At 34.2% G+C, this 22,970-nt stretch overlaps 2 protein-coding genes across 3 annotated transcripts; one reads left to right on the top strand and one right to left on the bottom strand.

Moving 5' to 3' along the window:
- Positions 1-599: 599 nt before the first annotated feature.
- Positions 600-5,553, top strand: LOC139845639 (IAA-amino acid hydrolase ILR1-like 4). Of its 2 annotated transcripts, XM_071835903.1 has the most exons (6): positions 600-956; positions 1,598-1,723; positions 2,210-2,524; positions 3,577-3,705; positions 4,974-5,177; positions 5,272-5,553. In XM_071835903.1, exons 1-6 carry the CDS (start codon positions 630-632, stop codon positions 5,308-5,310), a joined length of 1,140 nt encoding a protein of 379 aa, XP_071692004.1. In that variant the 5' UTR covers positions 600-629; the 3' UTR covers positions 5,311-5,553. The 2 variants fall into 2 exon arrangements, with proteins under 2 accessions (XP_071692004.1, XP_071692003.1); XM_071835902.1 differs by having other exon boundaries at positions 4,974-5,553.
- A 421-nt stretch (positions 5,554-5,974) lies between these two features.
- Positions 5,975-7,222, bottom strand: LOC139845638 (glycosyltransferase BC10-like). The gene is made up of 2 exons (XM_071835901.1): positions 6,695-7,222; positions 5,975-6,613 (listed from the first exon to the last, which is right to left on the bottom strand). Exons 1-2 carry the CDS (start codon positions 7,220-7,222, stop codon positions 5,975-5,977), a joined length of 1,167 nt encoding a protein of 388 aa, XP_071692002.1.
- Between the last annotated feature and the right edge of the window lie 15,748 nt (positions 7,223-22,970).

Raw genomic sequence — 22,970 nt, 5'->3', positions numbered from 1 at the left:
TCCAAATTTTACCCGAAAACCTTCAAATTTTGCTCACGAACTTTCAAATTTTGTCTCAAAACCTCCATAATTCGCCTAAAAACCTCAATTTTTTGTCCCAAAACCTTCATATTTTGCCTAAAAAAATTATCACGGTTTTAATTTTTCTTTTTCCCCGGTGAAAAAAATGCTCGTACTATCTATATCTATTATACATTATTCAATAAAACGAAGTTGCTCCTTTAAAAAGTCACTCATTTAGCAAATTACATTGTGTGATTCATAATTTATTTATTAATTATTCATTTTAATAACTGAATTTTATTTTATATTAAATACGATCAACATCATATAATCTTTTAAGAATCAAACTAAATTTAGTAGTGTTAGTTAACGAATAAACATAAACATATATATATATATATATAGTTGGAAATCAATGTCCTACACCAATAATAATAAAATGGCATAGTCCTAACTGAGAATGTGACACAAATGATTAATAATGATTACTACTCGTACTATAATTTGTTCCACCAGTAACGCAAGTGCGTATTCTGTAAGCACGTGCATATACGCTTCAAAAACAATTCCTCGTGGCGCAAATTCAGACCTTTTTTTACACTGGCATTCACTTTCATCAAATAAAGATGGATTTTTCGAAATGGGTTTTTGTTATTTTTATACTTAAATCCCAATTCTCGATTGGGGTATCTGTAATTTCAAGTGATTTTCTTAATCTTGCTAAAAAAGATGAGGTTTTTAATTGGATGGTGGGGATTAGAAGAAAGATACATGAGAATCCTGAATTGGGTTATCAAGAATTTGAAACAAGTAAACTTGTAAGACAAGAATTAGATAAATTGGGTGTTAGTTATAAGTATCCAGTGGCTGTTACAGGTGTAGTTGGTTATATAGGATCTGGTGAGCCTCCTTTTGTTGCTATTAGGGCAGATATGGATGCTCTTCCCATGCAGGTTTTGATTCATTTTTTATTTTATTTATGATCCTCTACTTTATTATTGATATTGTTAAATGTTTGTGTATTAGAGTTAATTGCAAATATTAGAGTTAATTTCAATACTATTGTTGCATGCTTGTCTTCTATTTGACTGACTATAAGAAGTTAAGAACAGTTGTTGAGTGATACAATTATAATTGCTAGTTTAAGATTGTTAAGGTTTTGTTTTAGGTTATTGCAAGTAAAAGTTTTGGAATAGAAAATTTGTAGGTTGGCACTGTTTTGATTGACTGTGTAAGATTTTTTGGTTGCATTTGAGGTTTTTGAGATTATTGAAATTGATAAATGTGGAAATGTTCCTTTTTTTTTTTTAAACCTGGAATCTGGTTTAATGTTTGAATTTTTGAGTCACTCTAAAAACAGTTACTGGAGTGATATCGATTTGTTTGCTAGTGTAAAGATTGTTGATGTTTTACTAAAGGTTATTGTAAGTGATGATTAAGAATTAAATTGAGTTTTGGCAGCTCGCACATGTGGGATTGGGTGTTGTTGTTGTGTATTGGTCTTTTGTTGAATGTTTGACTTTCATCTTGACTATTGATTAATTGCGTGTTTGACTTCCATTTTGATTATAAGAAGTTTGACTTTTATAATCAGGAAATGGTGGAATGGGAACACAAGAGTAAAGTTCCTGGAAAGATGCATGCTTGTGGTCATGATGCTCATGTCAGTATGCTTCTTGGGGCAGCTAAAATTCTCAAAGACCATACCCATCTTTTAAAGGTTTGTTGATTTTAACTGAATATACAAACTCAGTTTTAAGTGTTTGGATTTGCATTTTAGAGTGAATATTAGAATTCGGTTCAAGTGTTTGGATAATGTTGATTATTAGGGGTTCAAAAAGGTCAAATCTAAACAAACAAGAAACATACTTCCATACGAATCCTGATTGTTGAGACATATATATAATTACCTACTTGATGTTAGCCTTAGTCGTTGTTTTAGCTTATTCTCATTCCACTAGTTGCAATAACCACTTTCAATAAATATCAAACTTTAGGCATAAATGACTTGGGTGGGTGATGGGTCATCTTTCGTGGGTCAATTTGAGTTGGTTGTAGTATATTTATTTATATATAAACAAGTAAACGGAGGAGGTTTTTTCTGTTCAGGTTACTCGAGAGAGGGCGAGTTTTTACACACAGTATTTTTTAAACAACTAGTTAATCAAATATGATCACAATACTCATAATGCTCGGTTTTTTTCAGGGGACGGTAGTTCTCGTTTTCCAACCAGCTGAGGAAGGCGGTGGAGGGGCAATACGCGTAGTCGATAGCGGTGTTCTCGAGAACGTGAAAGCGATATTTGGTCTACATGTATCTCCAGCTTTACGTCTAGGTCAAGTGTCGTCTAAATCCGGTACTCTTTTGGCTGGAAGTGGTTTTTTTGAAGCCGTCATAACCGGAAAAGGCGGTCATGCAGCCATTCCTCACCATTCAATTGACCCTATTTTAGCAGCTTCTAACATTGTTGTTAGTTTACAACATCTTGTGTCACGAGAAGCTGATCCTCTTGATTCTCAGGTAAGTTAAAATGATACTCCCTTCATACCAATCTAATAGTTCAGTATGCCTTGGCCTGTCCTAAATTAATAGTCCACTTCCATAAATAGATAGGAATAATGTGGTAAAGTTTTTTTATACCTTACTCTATACGGGGTACATGTAAAACTAAAAGGTAGGTAAAAAGTAAAGGATAAAATTGTAGAGTGAACAAAAAGTAAAGTGTGATAGTGACATTTCTTAATCTGTGTGCTTTTTGTATGCAGATTACTACTATATTAAATTGGGACGTAGGGACTAGGGAGTATATCATTGTAATAACTTAAGTACGTAAGTGGTATTTGGATGTGCTCAAGTTGTTTGAAGTCGTAACGAGTCAACTGCTTGGTTACAGGTTACTAAAATTATGATTTTTTTTTTTTTTATGAAAAGTATTCCTAGAATGACCCAAATGGACCCTATAATGAAACAATGAGACACATCTTGCAGAATTACAGCAAAGGTCCGAATAGCAGATAATTAAGTGATTTTATTGAATCCTTTGATAATCATATATATATATATATATATATATATATATATATATATATATTTCACTACTACAAAAGTAATTATTTGACAAGTTACGTAAAAGTTGTAATTTTTCTACAGATTGAAAATATATTATTTCAGACAGTTATCAGATTTATTGGCGACTTGACTGACTCTTAGAACCTAAATTAAATTCCAGGCAGGATTTAAAACCCATGGAAACTTGATTCTACCATTTTCATGGCGTCTACTTATTTTTATTTTATTATTTTTTATTTTTTTAAAAAAACTTTTTCCTACTTAAAGGCCGGAGGTCCTCTCGGACGCAATCTCTTTATCCGTCGAATAGAGAGAGGGATGACTTTCTCTACTTTTGAGAGTGTTTCACTCTGGGTGGAGAAATGACTTGTCTTTATTCTCGGATAGGGGAAGGATTGTCTACATCTCACCTCCCCCATACACCACTCATGTGGTATTGGGTTTTGTTGTTGTTGTTGTACAGTTATCAGATTTAAAAAAGCGCTAACAATGAACAAATGCAGGTAGTCACCGTTGCTAAGTTTCAAGGAGGTGGTGCTTTCAATGTCATTCCAGATTCAGTCTCCATTGGAGGTACCTTTCGAGCTTTTTCAAAACAAAGTTTCATGCAATTTAAACACCGAATTGAGGAGGTAATAACTTAACTTATTACTAATATATTAATTAATCTACTAATGAAATTTGTAACAAACAACAACAACAAAACCCAATCCCGCGCCTACGGGGTATGGAGGAGGTAAGATGTACAATCCTTCCTCTACCCTAAACTAGAAGAGAAGTCGTTTCCTTTACCACGAGTCGAGAAAAGGAATTCTCCACCCATAGGAAAGGGAAATTCATCCCCCTCTCTACTCCAGGGTAGAGAGATTGCTTCCGTGAGGACCTCCGGCTAAAAAGAAATTTTTTTTTTTTTTAAAAGATAAGTTAAAAAAAAAAATAAATAAATAAATAAATAAAAAAATAGAAAAATAAAAATAAATAAATAAAAATATAGATACATAAAAATAATAATAAAAAAAAAAAAAAAAAAAAAAGGGGAGACGCCATGAAAATGGTAGAATCAAATTTTCATGGGTTTAAAGCACGCATGAGAAATCAATTTAGGCTCTGAGCGGCAGTCAAGACGCCACTAAAACGGCGCTTGTCGTTGCCTCAATAAAAATAGCCAAAAGACCTTGTGGACAGCAACTCGAGGGCATGCCGGGTGGAAGTTGTTGCGCAAGCAAAGAGCCAACCACCCTTAGCAAACCAAAAACCACTCATGCACCTTTACGGTAGACACCCCCGAAACCACCCAACTAAAAGAAACCAACCAAGCTCTAGAGCAAGGGAAGTCGTCCTCAGCCATAATGGTCCCAAGATGCACCGAGCGATGCGAATCACCTGATCATACATACATGCATACATACGTACATACATACACACATACATAAACCTACATACAACCATACACCAGACATACCTACGTACATACATGAGACATACCTACGTACAAGAAAGGAACAACCTACGTATAAAGCCACACAAACAACCATACATACATAGCAAAAACACCCAGTCCTACATAAACCTAATAGCAAAACATACATACATGAGTGAATATACCACACCTACAGACAAGTAAAAACATGCATACATACATACCTAACAACATATAAACATACATAAAAAACAAACATACAAAAACGTGTGTAACTACATCATACTTTCATTACAAAACCTACATACATGCATGCAAGCATGCATGCATACAAACATACATGGACCTACGTGCATACGTACAAACAACCCAGCAAGCATGCATACATCCAAAACCAAAGATACCGAAAACATACTCATTAAAACAGGTAATATAATATTGATTGATATAACAAAGCTAATTTATTATGTTTTAAAACAGGTTATTATTGCGCAAGCCATAGTACAGAGGTGTAATGCAACGGTGGAATTTTCATCAAAGGACAAACCTTTTTATCCCGTCACTATAAACGACGACAAATTGCACAAGCATTTCCAAAGTGTCGGAAGGGACGTTGTTGGTGCTTCTAATGTTTTAAACATGTTACCGTTAATGGGATCAGAGGATTTTTCGGTTTACCAAGAGGTAATACCTGGTTATTTCTATTTTCTTGGAATGATGAATGAATCGAATACAAAACCTGCATTTGCTCATTCTCCATTTTTTGAAATTAATGAAGATATACTTCCTTTTGGTGCTGCTATGCATGCTTCTCTAGTTGCTAACTACCTTAACGAAATTCAACAATCTCAGTTGGACGAAAAACACCATGACGAACTGTAATTATTTGTTTTCGAATACGTGTCATTGTTGTAGAATTTGGCCTAATTTGCAGGACATTTATTTCACCTGCAAATATATTTCACCTTCAAATCACAATGAATTAAGAATACACTAGTATGGTTATGGAATCTGCTTATAATTGATGTCTTAAACCATGTATCCATATTATGAACAAACATAAAAGCTTCCTTTGTTAACAATAATATCCATTTGCTATTATTTAATGTAGGATTTGTTAACGAAATCTCTAAGGGTTGTTGTTAACGTGCATTAAATCATTGTACATAGCGGTTATTAATTTTTTATTATATAATAATCCGAAGCGTATTAAGGACAGTATTTAAGGACAATCTTAGAGCTGCGTTACCAAGATCCTTTGAAGTATTGTGACAGATCAGTTACTACCACCTCGACAGCTAAAAAACATTCAAACATCATCTATCTCGACTTCATTATTCCATATCAATCAAATAATCAATTTTAGTCCCACTCTAATTATTGATTATCATAGAATCAGTTTTCATAAGTGCATCCAAACATCAATTAAATACAAAAATAAATCTAGCTCCCAAAGATCAGAAGTGACCTTATAAGTTATATCAGTAGCCAAAAAATTGTGTGGAGTTTTGTAGTAGTAGATCTAAGGCATTAGGAGCAAACTTCCTTGCAAAAAGAAAGCAAACTGAAGTTGGCTGACTATTGTAAGAACAGGTATGATCTTGCTGAATTTTTCTGAAAAATTCAGCTGACATATCATCCTTCCCAAATGTAGCTGGATGAGCACCGCCTCTAGACCAATCGACGTAGGTAAGTGTCCTATTCGCTAATAAATTTGGCGACTGAATGGTGAGCATGGTCGGGAAATAATGCTCGTCGACATAACAATCTGGTCTGCAAAACCGCTCGAATTTTGGATAATATTTTAGATCTTTTATGATATCTATTGCTAGTTTTCGATTAGCTTCAAACCATTGAGACCCTTTTCGCCATTGATCAATGGTGATTTCTGGTAACATGTTTGCATCATATCGTCCCCTACCATACGGGCCAGGCTCATCAAATGCACCCATGAAGCTGAACTCTGATCTTGATATGTAACTATAGATAACGTTAAAACTTTGAAGAGGTATGCAGGCTTCCGATAATAGTACAAACCATTCATTTGAGATATCGAGCAACGCGTTTGCTAAAAGTCTTCTTTCGGCGTCACACATATTCATCATTCCCCATTCCACCACCTACATATAATTATATCATTCAAATATTAAAGTTGATTATCAGAATGGATGAAAAAGAGAAGATAATGTTAGCAAATTAACCTGGCTAGGAATATGCTTCTTATAAAAAACCGAAGAGGATGAATAATTTGCGCGATACGTAGGCATGGTATGAACATAAATGGAATAAAGTTCTTCATTCCCTTTAAAAAACTTCTCCCAAAGTGGTGCCATTGGTAAAGGTCCTCTTGTCAAGAACATGAATGCAATCTTAGGAGATCTTTTAAAAGGATAATCTTTAATTTGAGGAACAAACGAAGCTCTCCAAAACAGCTCGTTATCGTCCAATGTATGCATATAAGTTGATGGAGGTTCAATCCAATCTTGTAAACTATTAGGGTCTTGAGAACAAGATTGTATCAAGGTGTGTGCACCTTGACTAATATTTTGTGTGCCTAAATATCGGATCTTGAACATGTTTATGATCGAAAAGCCGACACCAATACAAAGAAACAATAACATAAATCCTAGTAATCTCATAGGAAAATTACCCTTAGATTGATTTGTGATTCTGATGGAATTGAATGTGGGATTTTTGCCTTCTTCTAGTGTAACTAGTCTCAACTGCATTGTGTAGTACTTACTTCACTTAACACAATCATCCACAATGCAAACACACACTTTTTTACAGCTTTCACTCTTGTCCCCAAAATATTGAATTTTTTTCTTAAAGTAAACATGACCCATAACATAAAAATCAAACACCCATATGGGAATATTGAGAAGAAATGGAAAAAGGAAAAAACTTTATCAGATCAAATTTGTTGGTAAATAAAAGATCTATTAAATAATGGGCATTGATATATGATGTAGAATGAAGGGTTAAGATTTGAAATTGATGTAAGGTGTTTTTTTTATCTAGGTGAAAGTTATGTGATTATGAGAGTGTTGGTGAATGTGCATGGTGGGGGTAGAAGATGGCGAATCAAGAATTACATAAAAAATTGTCAATTAATTGGATTATTATGATCATCAAAATTAAGTGAATACTCTCCCTGATCAGTGTGTTTTTTTTTTTCAGATGGGGTTTCGCAGAAGCAAAGCGAACGCATGAGACAACGTCGAATTAGTAAATAAATTTAATTAATATTTAATTTCAGTCTTAACTAAAAACAGGAACGAGTAAAATTGATAATGGACATATATATAGAGCGTATCCCATAAATTTGGGGGACTCAAATTATTAGTGTTTATAATTAGTGTGAAAAATATGATCATAAACTTTTGGTAAAAATTAATTTATAAGTTCTTTTGTTTTACGCCAAACGGGCATTGGTCTAGCGGTATCAAAGTGTAATCCTTTCAATCAAAAGGTCGTGAGTTCTAGTCTAAAGGTTGACATTGTATATACCCGGCCCAATGACATCCTTAATCATATATCTCTAATCCAAATCTTGAAAAGTGAACAGCCCGATGACATCCCTAATCATAAATCTCCGATCCACATCTTGAAAAGTGAAATTCGAGATTCTAGTTGGTGTTACCAAACTGTCTCAACTCAGAGAACGGATTTATATGAATGTGATGTTGCGGACACCATTACTCATAATGTTATCTAATCAAAGAATCGCGTGAACGGAAATTTTTTGAGGTTTAATGATATATTATCTAATATTATTATGTTGCAACATAAAATCAGCTAACCTCGAAGGTTAGCATATATTCTGAGCCACAATGCATCATTATTTGGGCTTACATTCATCATATGTGTAAGAAAATAGGTATAAAGCAGATAATTAATCTGAATTGGTTCTTGAATGATGAAACATTTTCTAATTTAGTATTTCGTCTTTCACAATCCTTGGGTTTACACGAAATTTCAATTGGGATAAGACAATGACGGATTTTGTTTCGACACAGGAAGAAATCAAAATCAATTATTAAAGAATATGTATGTTTCTGTGTATGTGTTATGAATGGATGCAAAAAACCATAAACCTAAAATGTAATGACTTATGGCACTTATCATGAAGAGAGGCAACTCTTCATGTTGGCGGAAAAATCGATTAACTAAAAGTCATACCGTTTGGCGTGAAAATCTGTTGAAAGACAACTTTTCAATATAAGATATAGCGCCTTTTTGGTTAAGGCGGGACCCCAGTAAGAGGCGCTGCCCCTTGACCCCCGCAATTTACGCGACAGTTGCTAGATAACTCTTACGGGTGTGCACTCCACACCCTCCGAACCCGTTGTTAAGTATAACTAGCTAACTCTTGTATTCAAGTAAATCTCAATTAACTAAAATGAACGTTAAATGACACTAAAATCACCAACAATATATACATAAGAGCTTTCCCATCAACCCGTTAAAGAGCATTTCTTTGACTTCATTGTCCAATTGTCCATGCCATGGATGGAAATGGTATACTATCCATTCGCCATCTATAACTCGTGATGTTCCTCGTTAACGCTATATATTGTTGTGCCTATTACATTTTCATTTATATATTGTATTACATTTAATTAATACAACACAACAACGACAACAACAACAACAACAACAAAACTCAATATCACATGTGTGGGGTATGAGGGAGGTGAAACGTAGACAATCATTCCTTCATCCTAGAATAAAGAGAAGTCATTTCGCAACCCCGAGTGAAACACTTCAAGAGTAGAGAAAGTCCTCATTCTCTATATTTGACGGATAAAGAGATTGCTTCAAAGCGGACCTCCGGCCAAAAATAAAAATAAAAATAAAAAATGTATATATATATATATATATATATATATATATATATATATATATATATATATATATATATATATATATATAGTAACAAAAAATAATAATTAAAGGAAGAAAATATATAAATAAATGAAAAAGGGACGCCATGGGAATGGTATAGTCAAACTTCCATGGGTTTAGATCATGCTTGGAGTTTCATTTTGGTCTAATTTGTTTGTGTGAGAGTGTGATAGATAAAAGTGAATTTGATATTCATTTGTGATGAGAAAAATGTTGACGTCGCGCTAATGTCTATGATGGAAGAAAATTGTTTGATCGTTGAGAATGATCTAAATAAGTAAGAATTTGATCTAACCTAAAGGATTTAATGTATTGACGATGAGAGGTCGGGGCTTCGATCCCCATGAGCTACAAAATATCCCTTGAGCTTACTCACCCATTTCATGGGCCTCGGAGGGGACTTCTTGCACCCGAGGGTGTTTTACCACACGCGACGACTGTATGAATTTGTCGCGGGGGTTTCCTCCTGAAGGGCGGTAAGACTGTAATGTTCGTCCCAGAAAATGATCGGGTGGGTGAGTTCCGATATTGCGTTCGGACTCCCGTCAGTGACTCTAACCGCCATTAAGTAAGAATAAGATCTATAAACGGTATACATAGACAGTGTCTTGCAGACGTGAAAATGTGGCTTCAAATGCACCATGGCATATTTAATGCCTATTTAATTTTGTTATGGGGCTTGAAAATCACGCCATCATGGCGTTAGTTTCAAAACAGACGGAAGACATGCTGGGCGTTGGATTAAATTACCAATTAGAGAGTGACACATACATATATCTATTATTTCGGTTGCAAAATCTTCGTCGAATTTGTGCAGTGTTTGTTCATTATACGCGTTTGTTAAGTCTACGAATCCGAAACATATTCGTGATTCGGTCAAGGTGGTCTTAAAGGATTCGGCCATTACTTTGAGTGATGTTTGGGTTTCTGAGATATCGGATGTTAATTGTTTAAATCGTATTTTTTTATTTGGTCCTTTGATCAACAATTGTTAGTTTCTACTAATCGTTTTGTGCTATCAAATTGTTCTTTTGGTAATTTGGTTGGTGACCGTCCTGCTGCAGTGATTTTATTTGATGCTGTAAATGGAGATGCTTTACATTCTTACCTTGATGCGGTTAAAGGTGAAATGACACCTTGTGCGGATCCCTCTGTTTCAGTCCGTACTGAAGTTTTTGACCCGAATGTTGAACATGGATCTGTTGTGGGTTCAATGGCAAATCCACCAGGTCTTGTATTTTGTTCAATCTTAAATGATGTTCCTTGTGTTGTTATACTGATTGTGTCTAACAAGGTGGAGTTATCTCCACAAGATGGGTCGAGTGATCAAGAAGTTGGTTTTGTTAAGTGCTTGAAGAAAATGGGTAATAAAGATGAAGGTAATAAAGATAAATCAAATATGGGGGTATTAATGTTTTTAACGTTTACGAGGATTCTAATTATGTTGGTTATCCCTTAGTTGAAGGTGATTGTCCATTTGTTGAGGTACCAGTCAAGGCTTATCCTTTGGTTTTACCTATTGCTACTAATAATTGTGATAAGGGCCGAAGGCCCTTTAAGCCTCGTGGCCCAAAAAACAAGCAACGGTTGAGTGTGAATTCAAGGACTTCTGTTTTAAGGGATGAAAATTATTTGGATACCTCGATCGGTGTTGAAAAAGGCTTTTGTCAAGATTTAGCGGATCGTGATGTTAATCCTGCATCAACCGGTGTTCCTAGTGAGGGTACTTCAGGTTTAAATTCGGGTAATGAAGTTTTGGAGACCTCTGATGATGACTGTGGTGATGAAGTAGATCGGAATGTTGGCTTTTTTGAGGGTCTTGAGAAGGAAGGATGACTCCCTCCTTCTGTGCCGGATATTAGCATTGGTAGCTCTTCAGCAAAGGTTTCTTCATATGTGATTAAAAATCGGGCGGGCAAGAAAATTAATCTATTGAAAGTTGATAGTGTGGTTGTTAAGCCGATCATTAAGACTCAGAAAGGTAAATTGGTTGTCGAGTAGTTCGTGTTCGGTTTTGCTTTTTAGTGTTGTTTGTCGTTTGTTGGTTAGGCTTGGGTTTTTGTATTGGTTCTTATATTTGTTTGTATTCCTGGATTGTTTTGTTGATTCGGTCGCTCAAGGCTCGGGTTTAGCTAGGATTTTCTCTTCGTTTAGGGCTAGGGTTCGTTTACTGCTTCCGAGCCTTGCAGTGCTTAACTTCTAATCATATTTTAATTTATTTTGCGCTCAACTTCCAATCATATTTTATGACATCAACAAAGTATTTCTATAAATCTTTAACACCAAAAATTGACACCCATCGTAATACACCCTTCAAATTTAGCATTCTCGCATCATAGTTAGATTTTTTTTTCTTTTTTTTTTTTTTGAAAAGACAAGATATCATTATTTAAATTCTATTAAAAAATGGTCTTCATTAATTTTATGTATATCTTTGTATATAACTAGATAAGTAAATAATTAAATTGAAACTACCTTTGTTGATTTTTTTTTTTTATTTCGTATTCTGTTCATTATAAATATTATAAATATAAATAAATTTATATATATATATAAATTGTGGTAATTGGTGTCAAAATTTGATTGGTTGAGAGCCTTCGTTAATAGTAACCACTATTAACACCCGCATCCTTTTTCTGACCCGACCCGACCCGACCCGACCCGACCCATTCTCCTCATTTCCCTTGCCCGATGGTCTTCTACAAGTTTCCATCGCCATCCAACCTCCCTTACCATCTCTCTGGCCTTCATCTTCATCAGAACTTTCTTCCTCCCTCATTTCCTCCTCTTCTTCTTCATCCACGAATTACTCCTCCCTCCGTCAACAACATCTGTCACCACCATCATCATCATCATCATCCGATATCGGCTCAGTTATCATCATCACTATCAACCGATTCCACGGCTCAGTCATCATCATCATCGTAGTCAATACCATTTGTCATTATCACCATCATCAACCACCATCACCGTCGTCAACACCACCTGTCATCAACATCATCGTCCGGGATCATCATCGTCAACACCATATTTTCCGATTGTTTTCTGCTTATTCGTTGTTTTGCTCATTTCTAATTTTTTTAAATAGTATATTCACTTTACTTTTATACCGTACATCAAAAAATCTATTTTTTTAATCAATTTATCTCATCCCGTGTTGTTGTAGGTTTATATTCATATCAATATAACAGATGGGAATTTAGATCAGGTGAGTTTTTCAATAATTTGTTAATCTTGAATTGATTGCCTTATTCTCTGTTGTTATTATTTCATCTGTTCGATTTAGGGTTTTTGTTGTGCCTGATTTTGGTTTGTTGTTCTATTTGTTCAAAATGAAATATATAACAATCAGATATTCATCAACTCAATTGTGTTGGTACTTCCTGTGGTGTTATTTATCCATTGGGACCTCTAAGTATTACTGTAGTATTTTCAATTTAATTCTTTAATTAATATGTCTAACATTAACATTTCAAGGATAATATTTTTAATTTTTGACCTCTAACAGTATGACAATTGCTTATCTGAAATTATAAAGAGATTCCTAATTGGACTTTATGCTTGATTTCATCTTTGTAAACAACTATCAATTATAGCAGCAGACTATCAAAAACCTAAAGTACAGTAAGCTTGAAGATGGGCTGCAGAGACATCAAAAATAAGTTTGAGCTAGATTATAGGTCCTCCATTTTATATATTTAATGTATCAAACTTGAGATATGTATCCAGATTGAGCCAGGTTTTTGGTGTCTTTGATTCATTTATTTGGAATGTTGATGACTTAGTTTCATAATTTTGAAATCTTTCATTTTTTTTTGTGTTTGTTGTATTCTATTATGGTGACTCAGGTGGTGGAACTTGAGGATGAATTATAAACTATATTATACTGATTACAAGTGTTCGTTGAAGTGGTTAATGAGTGTTTACCACAAAGTCAACCACAAAGAATCATTGAAGGTACAAATGGTTTAAAATTTTGTCTTTTTTCTACTTTTGCAAAAACTTTGTAACTATTGGGGCAAAGTTTCAACTACAATTATAATAATCTATAGATTAAAAAAACTTTTGTAAGAATTATATATATATATATATATATATATATATATATATATATATATATATATATATATATATATATATATATATAGGGGCAGGATCAATGGGGAAGTAACCAATCGGGGGGAAGCGGGGGGAAGCAATTTTTTTTTTTTCGTTTTTTTTGGAATTTTTTTTTTCCGGCATCAAGATCACACGAAAATATGAACATTTAGAAGAGATCGTGATGAATGTTATTATTTAGGCGGGAAAACGATCGACAAAAATAACATTCAAGATAATATTGTTCGTGAAGAATATGAACGTTTTTTTTCATGTTTTGTGAAGTAAAATTTAGCCCGATTTAGAGTTTAGGGTTTGGTGTTTTGGGTTTATTCCATAAACCCAAAACACCAAACCCTAAACCCTAAACCCTAAACTCTAAACCGTTCGTGTTAAAAACTCGATCTAAATCCTAAATCTAAACCCTAAATCTAAACCCTAAACCCTAAATTTCTAAACCCTAATATCTAAACCCTATAAACCCTAATAACTAAACCCTAATATCTAAACCCCAATAGCTAAAACCTCAAGATACGCTCGAAAAACACGATAATTGTTATATATTACTTCTTCGAGCGTTTTCCCGCCAAAATAAAAACATTTATCACAAAGTGTCTCTACTAAATGTTCATATTTTCATCTCATCTATAATGTTCGTGAACAAAGTTTTTTCAAAAAACGAAAAAAAAAAGTTTTTGCTTCCCCCCGCTTCCCCCCGAATGGTTACTTCCCTCTTGATCCTACCACTATATATATATATATATATATATATATATATATATATATATATATATATATATATATATATATATAAATTTTTGTATAAATTTGTTCTGGAATTAAATAATTTGATGTAGATTGGAACTAGTTGTGGTATTTTTGTATGTATATTTAGTATTTTGACTGACTTATTGCTTTCATGATATTATACTTCTTGAATGTTGCTAAGCATGGAGGTTATGGTTTGCATTTGGTGTAGTTCATGACATTCAAGAGTATTTTAGGAACATCAACAGTTTGTCTAATGAAGCTTGATGATGTAATTATTTTAATGAAAATGAAATGAATTGGTTATGTCTATTTGGTTAAAGTTTATGACTTATGGCACAAATATTATGATGTGTTATGTAGACGACGACATAAACGACTCTATAGGATTTTACATAAAATCAGTGTACAAAGTATGAGACAAAGATTAATAAACGGAGGAGGAGAATGGTATATGTATAGGTACAGTTAAATTTACAAGTGTTTTAATTTTTCTACATGTTTCAGTTGTACATACGTAAGACGCTGAATTTTTTTTTTTTTTTTTTTCATGACAGTTTTCTGGTGGCAGCTGCATTGTTCAATGGTAGACCTATGTCCCTAATGTTCTGTTAGCACCTGCAGACCCGCAGTGTCGCAAGATGTCCCCAATTTTAGTTTCCATGAACACATAGATAACACACTATATAACTACTCCGTACTAAATTGGAACTGAAATGCTGTTCTTTTATAGGTGATAATCGACTAATGCTCCCTTTGTTGAAAGCATTAAAAACTCAGAAGAAGTTCCTTTATACTCCGTATGAGGTATTTCTTTAACTTTATAGTTGAATTTGATTGATTTAGTTTCATTGAAGTATCTAATAAACGAATTTAAGAAGTTGATTTAGCTAAGTACAAAATTGATTTACTATTTTTGCGAAGTTTATTCAAAACTTTACACAATAGTCTTAGTATGATTTAATGCGTCATTACTGCAGTTCTAATCAAATTTTTAGTGGTAGTGGATTGTTTCTTGACAATATTACTAGCACTTGGAATGGGGATCTGAATATTGGATTTACAGTTTTGACTTTGCGAAGTCAAATCTGGAAAAGCCACATTGGTCAATATGCAGTGAAGGAAGTCTGAAGATGAATCAAGATATGGTGATGATGCTGAATGAAAATAATCTCAAAATGTTGATGAGTGTGCAAGTTAATTCGTTAGCTAACTTTGTTGGCTTAAATAGGAAAGGTCAACCACTATCTTTTATGTAATCACAGGTTCAAGTTAAGTTGAAATTTACATCACTTTTGCCGATGAATGTTTAGGTGTAAAATAAAGAATTAGATATTAGATTAGATACTAGATTATAATGAGCAACTTTTTTTTACCTGATCCAAATGGTGTTGACATAGTAGTAGTGGTCCCTTGATACATGGGATATAGTAGTACTGCTTAGTTATAGTTTGGTTGATTTATGTTTGTCATCCGTATTAGCAGTAAATGTTGCAGAAAAGCTTTGTTTCCATTTTCAAGAGTAAGTATTGTAAACTTTTTAAGTTTGAATATAAGCAGAAAATTACCCCAAAATTGTGTGCATTATCCTCATTCTATTCAACTTAAATGGGTTACAAAATTCGCGGCATCGCGCGGACCACAAACCTAGTTTAATAAAATTTATGTAGAAAAAATGTATATATACAATACGGTTGACTAGTTGAGAGTTGGAGCCTTGGAGGAACACTGAAAAGGCTGAAACATTCATATGGACTGGACCAAAATAGTGGCCCAAGAAAGTGAACTAGGCGTCTACACATATCAAATACCTCTCCAAATATTATTATAAAAATTACGTTTCATTCAAGCAAATTTAAACACATTATACGACAAATTATAAGTCATATATAAGATAATAAATTGTAGGATCGATTTAGGTCCATCAACATGTACAACATATAAGCATAATGAGTTTCTTAGTACTCTAAAATCAATTGGTGATAGAGGGAGGTTCCAAATACATATTTTCCTTTTTACTTCATGTGTGAGACACCCTAACCGATTAGCTCCAACAATCACCCCCTTAATCGGTTTGTTCATGCACTCGTATCATATAACCTGACTTTTTATCCCGGACCAGTTCATTTACATCTCGACTTTTCTCGGACACCGGACCTCTTCCTATGGTCACGTCCACAGTCACCCCGATATGAACCGCCGCTGCCACAATTATTACACCCGTGCCACCCTGCTCTGATACTATTTATAGGATCGATTTAGGTCCACCAACATGTACAACATATAAGCCTCATGCGTTCCTTAGTACTCTAAAATCAATTGGTGATAGATGGAGGTTCCCAATACATATTTTTCTTTCTACTTCCTATGTAGTACACCCTAACCGATTAGCTCCAACATAAATCATATCCTTATAAACCTTTTTTTACCTTGATGTGCATGCATGTTTCTTTATATGCGAAGAATGGCATTGACATACCAAAAATATTGCAACTCATATTCAAAGCTTATAAAGAAATTCAACAATGGTTACTGGATAAATCCAGTTAAGTCGTTCATCTAACTGAATTCCTTATATTCGCCAAACAATCTCAAAAAAAAATAAAAATAATAAAAAAAAATAAAAATAAAAAAAATAATTAACAGTTGAAAAATGCTATTGACAACCCAAAGGGTTGTCATTAATAAATTTAGACATGTATGTTTTCATTGTACATTTTCAATAACTACCTACTTTCATGGAAAAAAACTACCATCTAACTTACAAGTGTACAACTCTTTTTGCATTAAAAAAAACTTCTTAATAACAACCCTAAGGGTTGTCATTAGTATTTCCCAATTTCCCAAAATTAAATTAGGTATATGAGTAACACTTTTTTTTATCGAAGAGAAGATAAGTTACATAAGAATTACAAATAATTATGAATCCAAATCAAACACGAACAAACTATATATCGACAAACCACAATGAATTAAAATTACGCGCTTTAAGGAACAAATTGACTAAATCTAGTGATCGAACCTATTTCAATCGTATAAAACAAAACAAGTTCGAGTGTAATAATTGTTACTTCCTCCGTCCTACAATAAGTGACCACATTTGACTTTCAAAGTCTTTCTATGTTAACTTTGACCATAGATATCATTATTTGTGTTATATAAGATTTGATAAAACTTATATGAACAGATTGGGTTTTAAAGGCGGGTTTTGTATATATAATTATCTTCAAATAATATATAACACAAATAAAAATATTTACGGTCAAAGTTGACAAAGAAAGACTTTAAAAGTCATACGTGGACACTCATAGTCAGATGAAGGGAGTACGTCTTAAAGACCTACTTGGTAAGTGGTGGTGAAGGTTTAAAACTGAAACCGACTCCTTATTGGTTAGGGTCATCTCGAGTATTTATGGGTCTTCGGGTGGCTTACTTGGTGATGCAAATCACCCTTGTCGGCCACGCAAGACCGTGTGGACTAACATTATTGATACATGAAGCTATATTGATTCACTTGGTGTACAATTCCGGAACTCCTTTGTTATAAGAATCGGGGACAGAACATCTACATCTTTCTGTGGGTATTTATGGGTTGGGGATATTCCATTAAAAGACAGATTCAAGCGGCTTGTGAGACTCGATGTGGATCAGTCATGTTCGATATGTGAAAGGCTGTTTTGGGATGGTACAAGATGCAACACGAGCTGGTGCTGGACAAGAGAACCTTCGGGCCGAGTGGCTGGAGAACTTCAACAGCTAGTCGACTTGATTTCAGCAGTCTCGATGGACATTAATACGCGGGACAGCTGGAAATGGGTCAAGGAAAGTAACGGGCTGTTCACGACCAAAAGCCTTGCGAAAATGATCAATGCAGGTACTATTTGTGCGGGTAACAACGTGAAGGAAACTCTCAAAAACTACTTGGTACCAAAAAAGGTTGAGGTTTTTATTTGGAAGAAAAGAAGGCGACGTTTACCGGTGCGTGAGGAACTCGACAAGCGGAGAGTGGATTTACATTCCGTGCTTTGTCCACTTTGTGATGATATCACCGAATCCGTAGACCATTCCCTTCTTGAATGCAAAAAAGTGATTGGAATATGGAAAAATGTTCTCGTTTGGTGCGGTTTTCCCAACTCCACAATAAACAACCTGGATGATCTTTTGTTAGGTATGTCGGGTCTATCCTTATCGGATTCGGGTAAACTTATTTGGCAAGGGATTATTTGGGTCTCATGTTATCTTATTTGAAAAAACCGTAACCAAACGATTTTCAAAAACAAAGGGTGGACGGTTCCTAGTGCGCTTAGTGATATACAAGCTACAAGTTTCAAATGGATTGCGAAGAGGATCAAAGGAAAGTCTATCGATTGGCATTGTTGATTTCATAACCCTTCTAGTTTTTTGTTGTAATTTAGTTTTGTGAGTTTGTTGTAAATATTTGATGCAATCTTTGCATCCCCGTGGCGTTAACAATTCCTCGCCTACTAAAAGTGGTGAGGTTGTATTGTACAATCTTGTGTTTCTAATACACATGGTTGCTTTTCGAAAAAAAAAAAAAATGTGATATGAGATCCATAGTTAGATGGAGGACCACTATATAACAGGTCAGTCACAATTACAAAAATAGACGGTTGAGATGTTTAAAAAAAAAAACAGTGGGACCATCCCTCCGGGTATCCTCCCGGGTTATATGAAATAAAACTCACACTTGAAACTTCAGTGAATTAAATACTCCCGTACCCTTCGTTATTCTTAGCAACTTTTGTACCCTTTTTTTGCAAGTAAAAAAAGTTACTCGCAACCTCATCTTTTTTAAACAGTAATTATTACTCGCAACACCAGAGATTTACTCGGTGACACAATATTTTCTGTTAATAATAAAATCTTTTTCATTAATTACTGTACTAGTGATCTTATTCCGTATTTGTATTTATAGTTTAAAGTTATAGTTATATAGTTATATATAGTTATAGTAGTAGTAGTATTAGCGTGGTACCAAGCCGTTACTACTACCATACTCCGGTCAATTTCTAACTTCAGGTTCTAGATAAATAGGCATTTAATTTTGTCATTTTGCATCGATTGTTACATGAGTTTGTTAGTTGTAACTTAATGAAATTGAAAGTAAAAAGGTGTGGATGTAATTTTTACTACGGAGTATATCATACGAGTAATAATTTGTTATAAATAATCTGTACGTTATTAAAAATATAAACATCTAGAATAATAATTTAGTTATAAATTATTTCCTTCTTCAAAGTCAAGGTGTGTACTTTCAAAAATCAAAATTCTTTACTAATTATACTAGTTTCAACAATCAAATAAAATATGGATCATATATAAAGTTTTTTTTGTTGTAAAATAAATATATAATATTAATTAATATAATTTAATATGGACATTTATAATAAAAGTGTAGAGTAGTACTACATGTATACTTAGAGCACCTTTTATGATCGAGGATTACCGGGTCATGGATTTCGCGAGCGTGATCATAACCCGAGGGTGAAATTGAGACAGATGACAAGTTTTTGATTTTGCGCGGAACACGACCGCGAGATTTACATTACGACCGCAAAATTGCTTCTGACTGGAGTTTGGTTCGGTAAAGGATTCCTCGTTGTATCGTGATTCTAACTCGTTTTATGTTATTAGTACCCCCATATGTAACCCCCAATGTATACATAGGAAATTTAATAAAGAATAATCTTTGGTTGTCTGTGGATTAAAGTAATCACATTGATTACATATAACCATGTTATATTCTTGCGTTTTTTAAAGTTTTTGCTAGTTTCTTCGTGTTCATCACATATATTCGTTTATTATCACTGAATTTGGTAACTTGGGGTTATCAAATCTTGTTAGTGCTCACATAATGTTACTACATGTTAAATTTATAAAATAATCAAACTTATTTTTGGTTTCAATTGTTTTAAGTCTTATTTGTGGTGTTTTCTAGAATTGTGTGCAGGTTTGTAGTATAACCTTTCTCAAGGGACCAATGTTGTCAAGTAAAGATGTTGATGGACTGTTGTGTTATAGAAGATAAGGCTCAAGTATTGAAGTTGATATTTGCTAATAATTAAGAGGAAGGAGGATTAGGGTTTATGTATCGGTTCATTCTTACACACACATACTCACCTCTATACATGCTCTCTCGATTTTACAAACCTAGTTCGTATGATTGTTTAAGATCAAATGTTTTGATCTTTGCTCATAGTTCTTAATCTCCTGATTGTTTGTTCATGTCAATAGTTTAAGTCTAAAATACTTTGAGATTAATTAGGTTTTGATCTCAGATTCGAATTATTTAATTTTAGTTATTGTTTGAGTAATATTGATCATTGTTGAAGATTGTTATGTTCGGTGCATAAATTTTACATGGTATCAGAGCTTAGGCTCACGTGTTTGCGGGAACAATGGCGGATAAGAGTGATGTGAAGATTTATCGGTTTGATGGAACCGACTTTAGCTTTTGGAGGATGCAAATTGAAGACCTTCTATATCAAAAGAAGCTTTACCTATCGTTAACGGGTGTTAAACCGGAAGAGATGTGGCAAGGCGAGTTGGATAGGCAAGACCTAGGGTTGTTTGACTTTCTCTGGCCAAGAACGTTGCTTGCAACATTATGGGTGAAACCACAACTCCGGGATTGATTGCGGCGTTATCCAACATGTATGAAAAATCATCCGCTTTGAACAAAGTTTTCTTGATTCGAAAATTGGTAAATGCTAGGATGATGGAGGGTTCCTTGGCGGCGGATCATGTTAACGAGGTTAATTTGATTTCAACCAAGTTGAAACCCGTTAATATTAATTTCGATGACGAGCTCTGGGCATTGTTTTTGCTATTTTTGTTACCAAATAGTTGGGTCGGTACTGTGATGACGGTTGGTGGTTCATCCGAAACTACTAAGCTCACTTTTGAAGGAATCCGTGACTTTATTATTAGTGAAGGTATTCGAAGGAAAGATTCAAGTGGGAGTTCAGGTTCGGTTCTAAGTGTTAGCCACGGAAGAGCTAGTTCAAGGAGTCGGTCATGGAGTCCATCAAGGAGCAAAAATGTGGTGTGTTGGAATTGTCATCAAGTTGGTCACTATAAGTCAAAGTGCCCGAGTCTTAAGTCGGGTGAGAGCGTGGTGACTACGGTGATCGAGGATGCGTTGATGTTCCTAGAGGAGGTTCTTGTCGAATCTTAGGTTTTAGATTCGGGTGCCTCGTATCATGGCACCCCGTACATGAATGAGATGGTGAATTTTAAGGGTTATTTTGGTAGGATTCGAGTTGCGAATTAGAGTACTCTTGATGTTGCATGTATTGATGATCTCGTAGTTAGACACTTGAATTATGTTTGGATCTTGAGGAACGTGAGGTTCATCTCCAAGCTCTCGAGTAGGTTGATCTCGGTTGAGCAATTAGATAATGATAGGTGTCATGGTCTATTTTGGGATCAAAGGTGGACAGTGTTTAAAGGATGTTACGTTATTGCTCGCTGGTATAAGACGGGTACCATGTATATGGTTGATATTCCAGAAATGGCTAGGTGGTTTTGTAGGTGCTAAAATTCCTAGCATGCTAACGCTTTCTATGATTGTTGAGGGATCTTGTTTGCGTAGGAGCTTAAGAGAAGTTGACTGTGACGTTTTTGTGTTCAACTTATAATAATAAAAACAATGATCAAATAACTTAACTAATAAACATAAACATCCGGGCAACAATGGTCCGATCATTATAGCGATTAGCAAGTATTCAAACAAGGTTCGTTCTACAAGGAGCGGTTGTCTTAGATTCCAAAAGACTAATAATTATCCTAAGGGAGGGGGTTTTGGAAGAGTTTTGAATTAAACTAAATATTGAACTAAAAGAGATTAACAAATAAGAGAAAAACGTGCCTACTTGATCTATCCACCATTTGACATGGAATGCCCCTTTCAATTCGTCAAATTCCATAAAACCTCAATCGATCAAAGCCCATTAACACACGTAGACTCACTTCAAAAGATTTAAAGTATGTTTTAAGTAAAATCATTGAGACTTGGTCTTGAATTAAAATCACTTTAAATTCTTAATCACAACAATCACGTAAAATGACTAACACTTCCATGTTGACTAATAACCCATTTGGCAACCAATTAAATTAAAGACACAATCACTTGAAATCCCTAATATCAATTGTCTAGATCACCAATTGGTGTTGAAGCACAAATTGCATCACAAATCAAATCACTAAGATAGTTTAACAATCTATGTAGTCAAAATGAAGGTTAAAACAATCATGGCAATGGATCTTCAACCAACACACAATAGTCAACACTTATTCAAACATCAATTTTATAGATTGAAGCAAAATTCAAGCATTGAGTCTTACAATCAAGTGAATACAAACTAATCTAAGCTAACATCATAAGATAAACAAGAACAAAATTAATTAAAACTAGAGTATTAATCATTTCAACTAGAATAAAGAAGAACAATACCCAAATGAGATTGAAACTAAAAGAAATGAAAAGCATGATGGAAATCTAGCTTCAATCTTCATTAATCTTGAACAAGGAACATAAATTTGGCTTTAATCTTCAATGAGTCATGAAATGGACCCTTCTAGGGATCCATTTCGGACCCCAATCGTAGCTCTCATAAAAAACCTATCTTATTTTCTATTTATAATGGGATGAAATCGAGCCATTGCATCAGCAGAGGTGCG

This window comes from Rutidosis leptorrhynchoides, chromosome 4 (genome assembly GCF_046630445.1).
Source record: "Rutidosis leptorrhynchoides isolate AG116_Rl617_1_P2 chromosome 4, CSIRO_AGI_Rlap_v1, whole genome shotgun sequence".
Lineage (NCBI taxonomy): Eukaryota > Viridiplantae > Streptophyta > Magnoliopsida > Asterales > Asteraceae > Rutidosis > Rutidosis leptorrhynchoides.
Note: the sequence above shows the minus strand (reverse complement) of the source record. Positions and strands in the feature narration are given on the sequence as shown.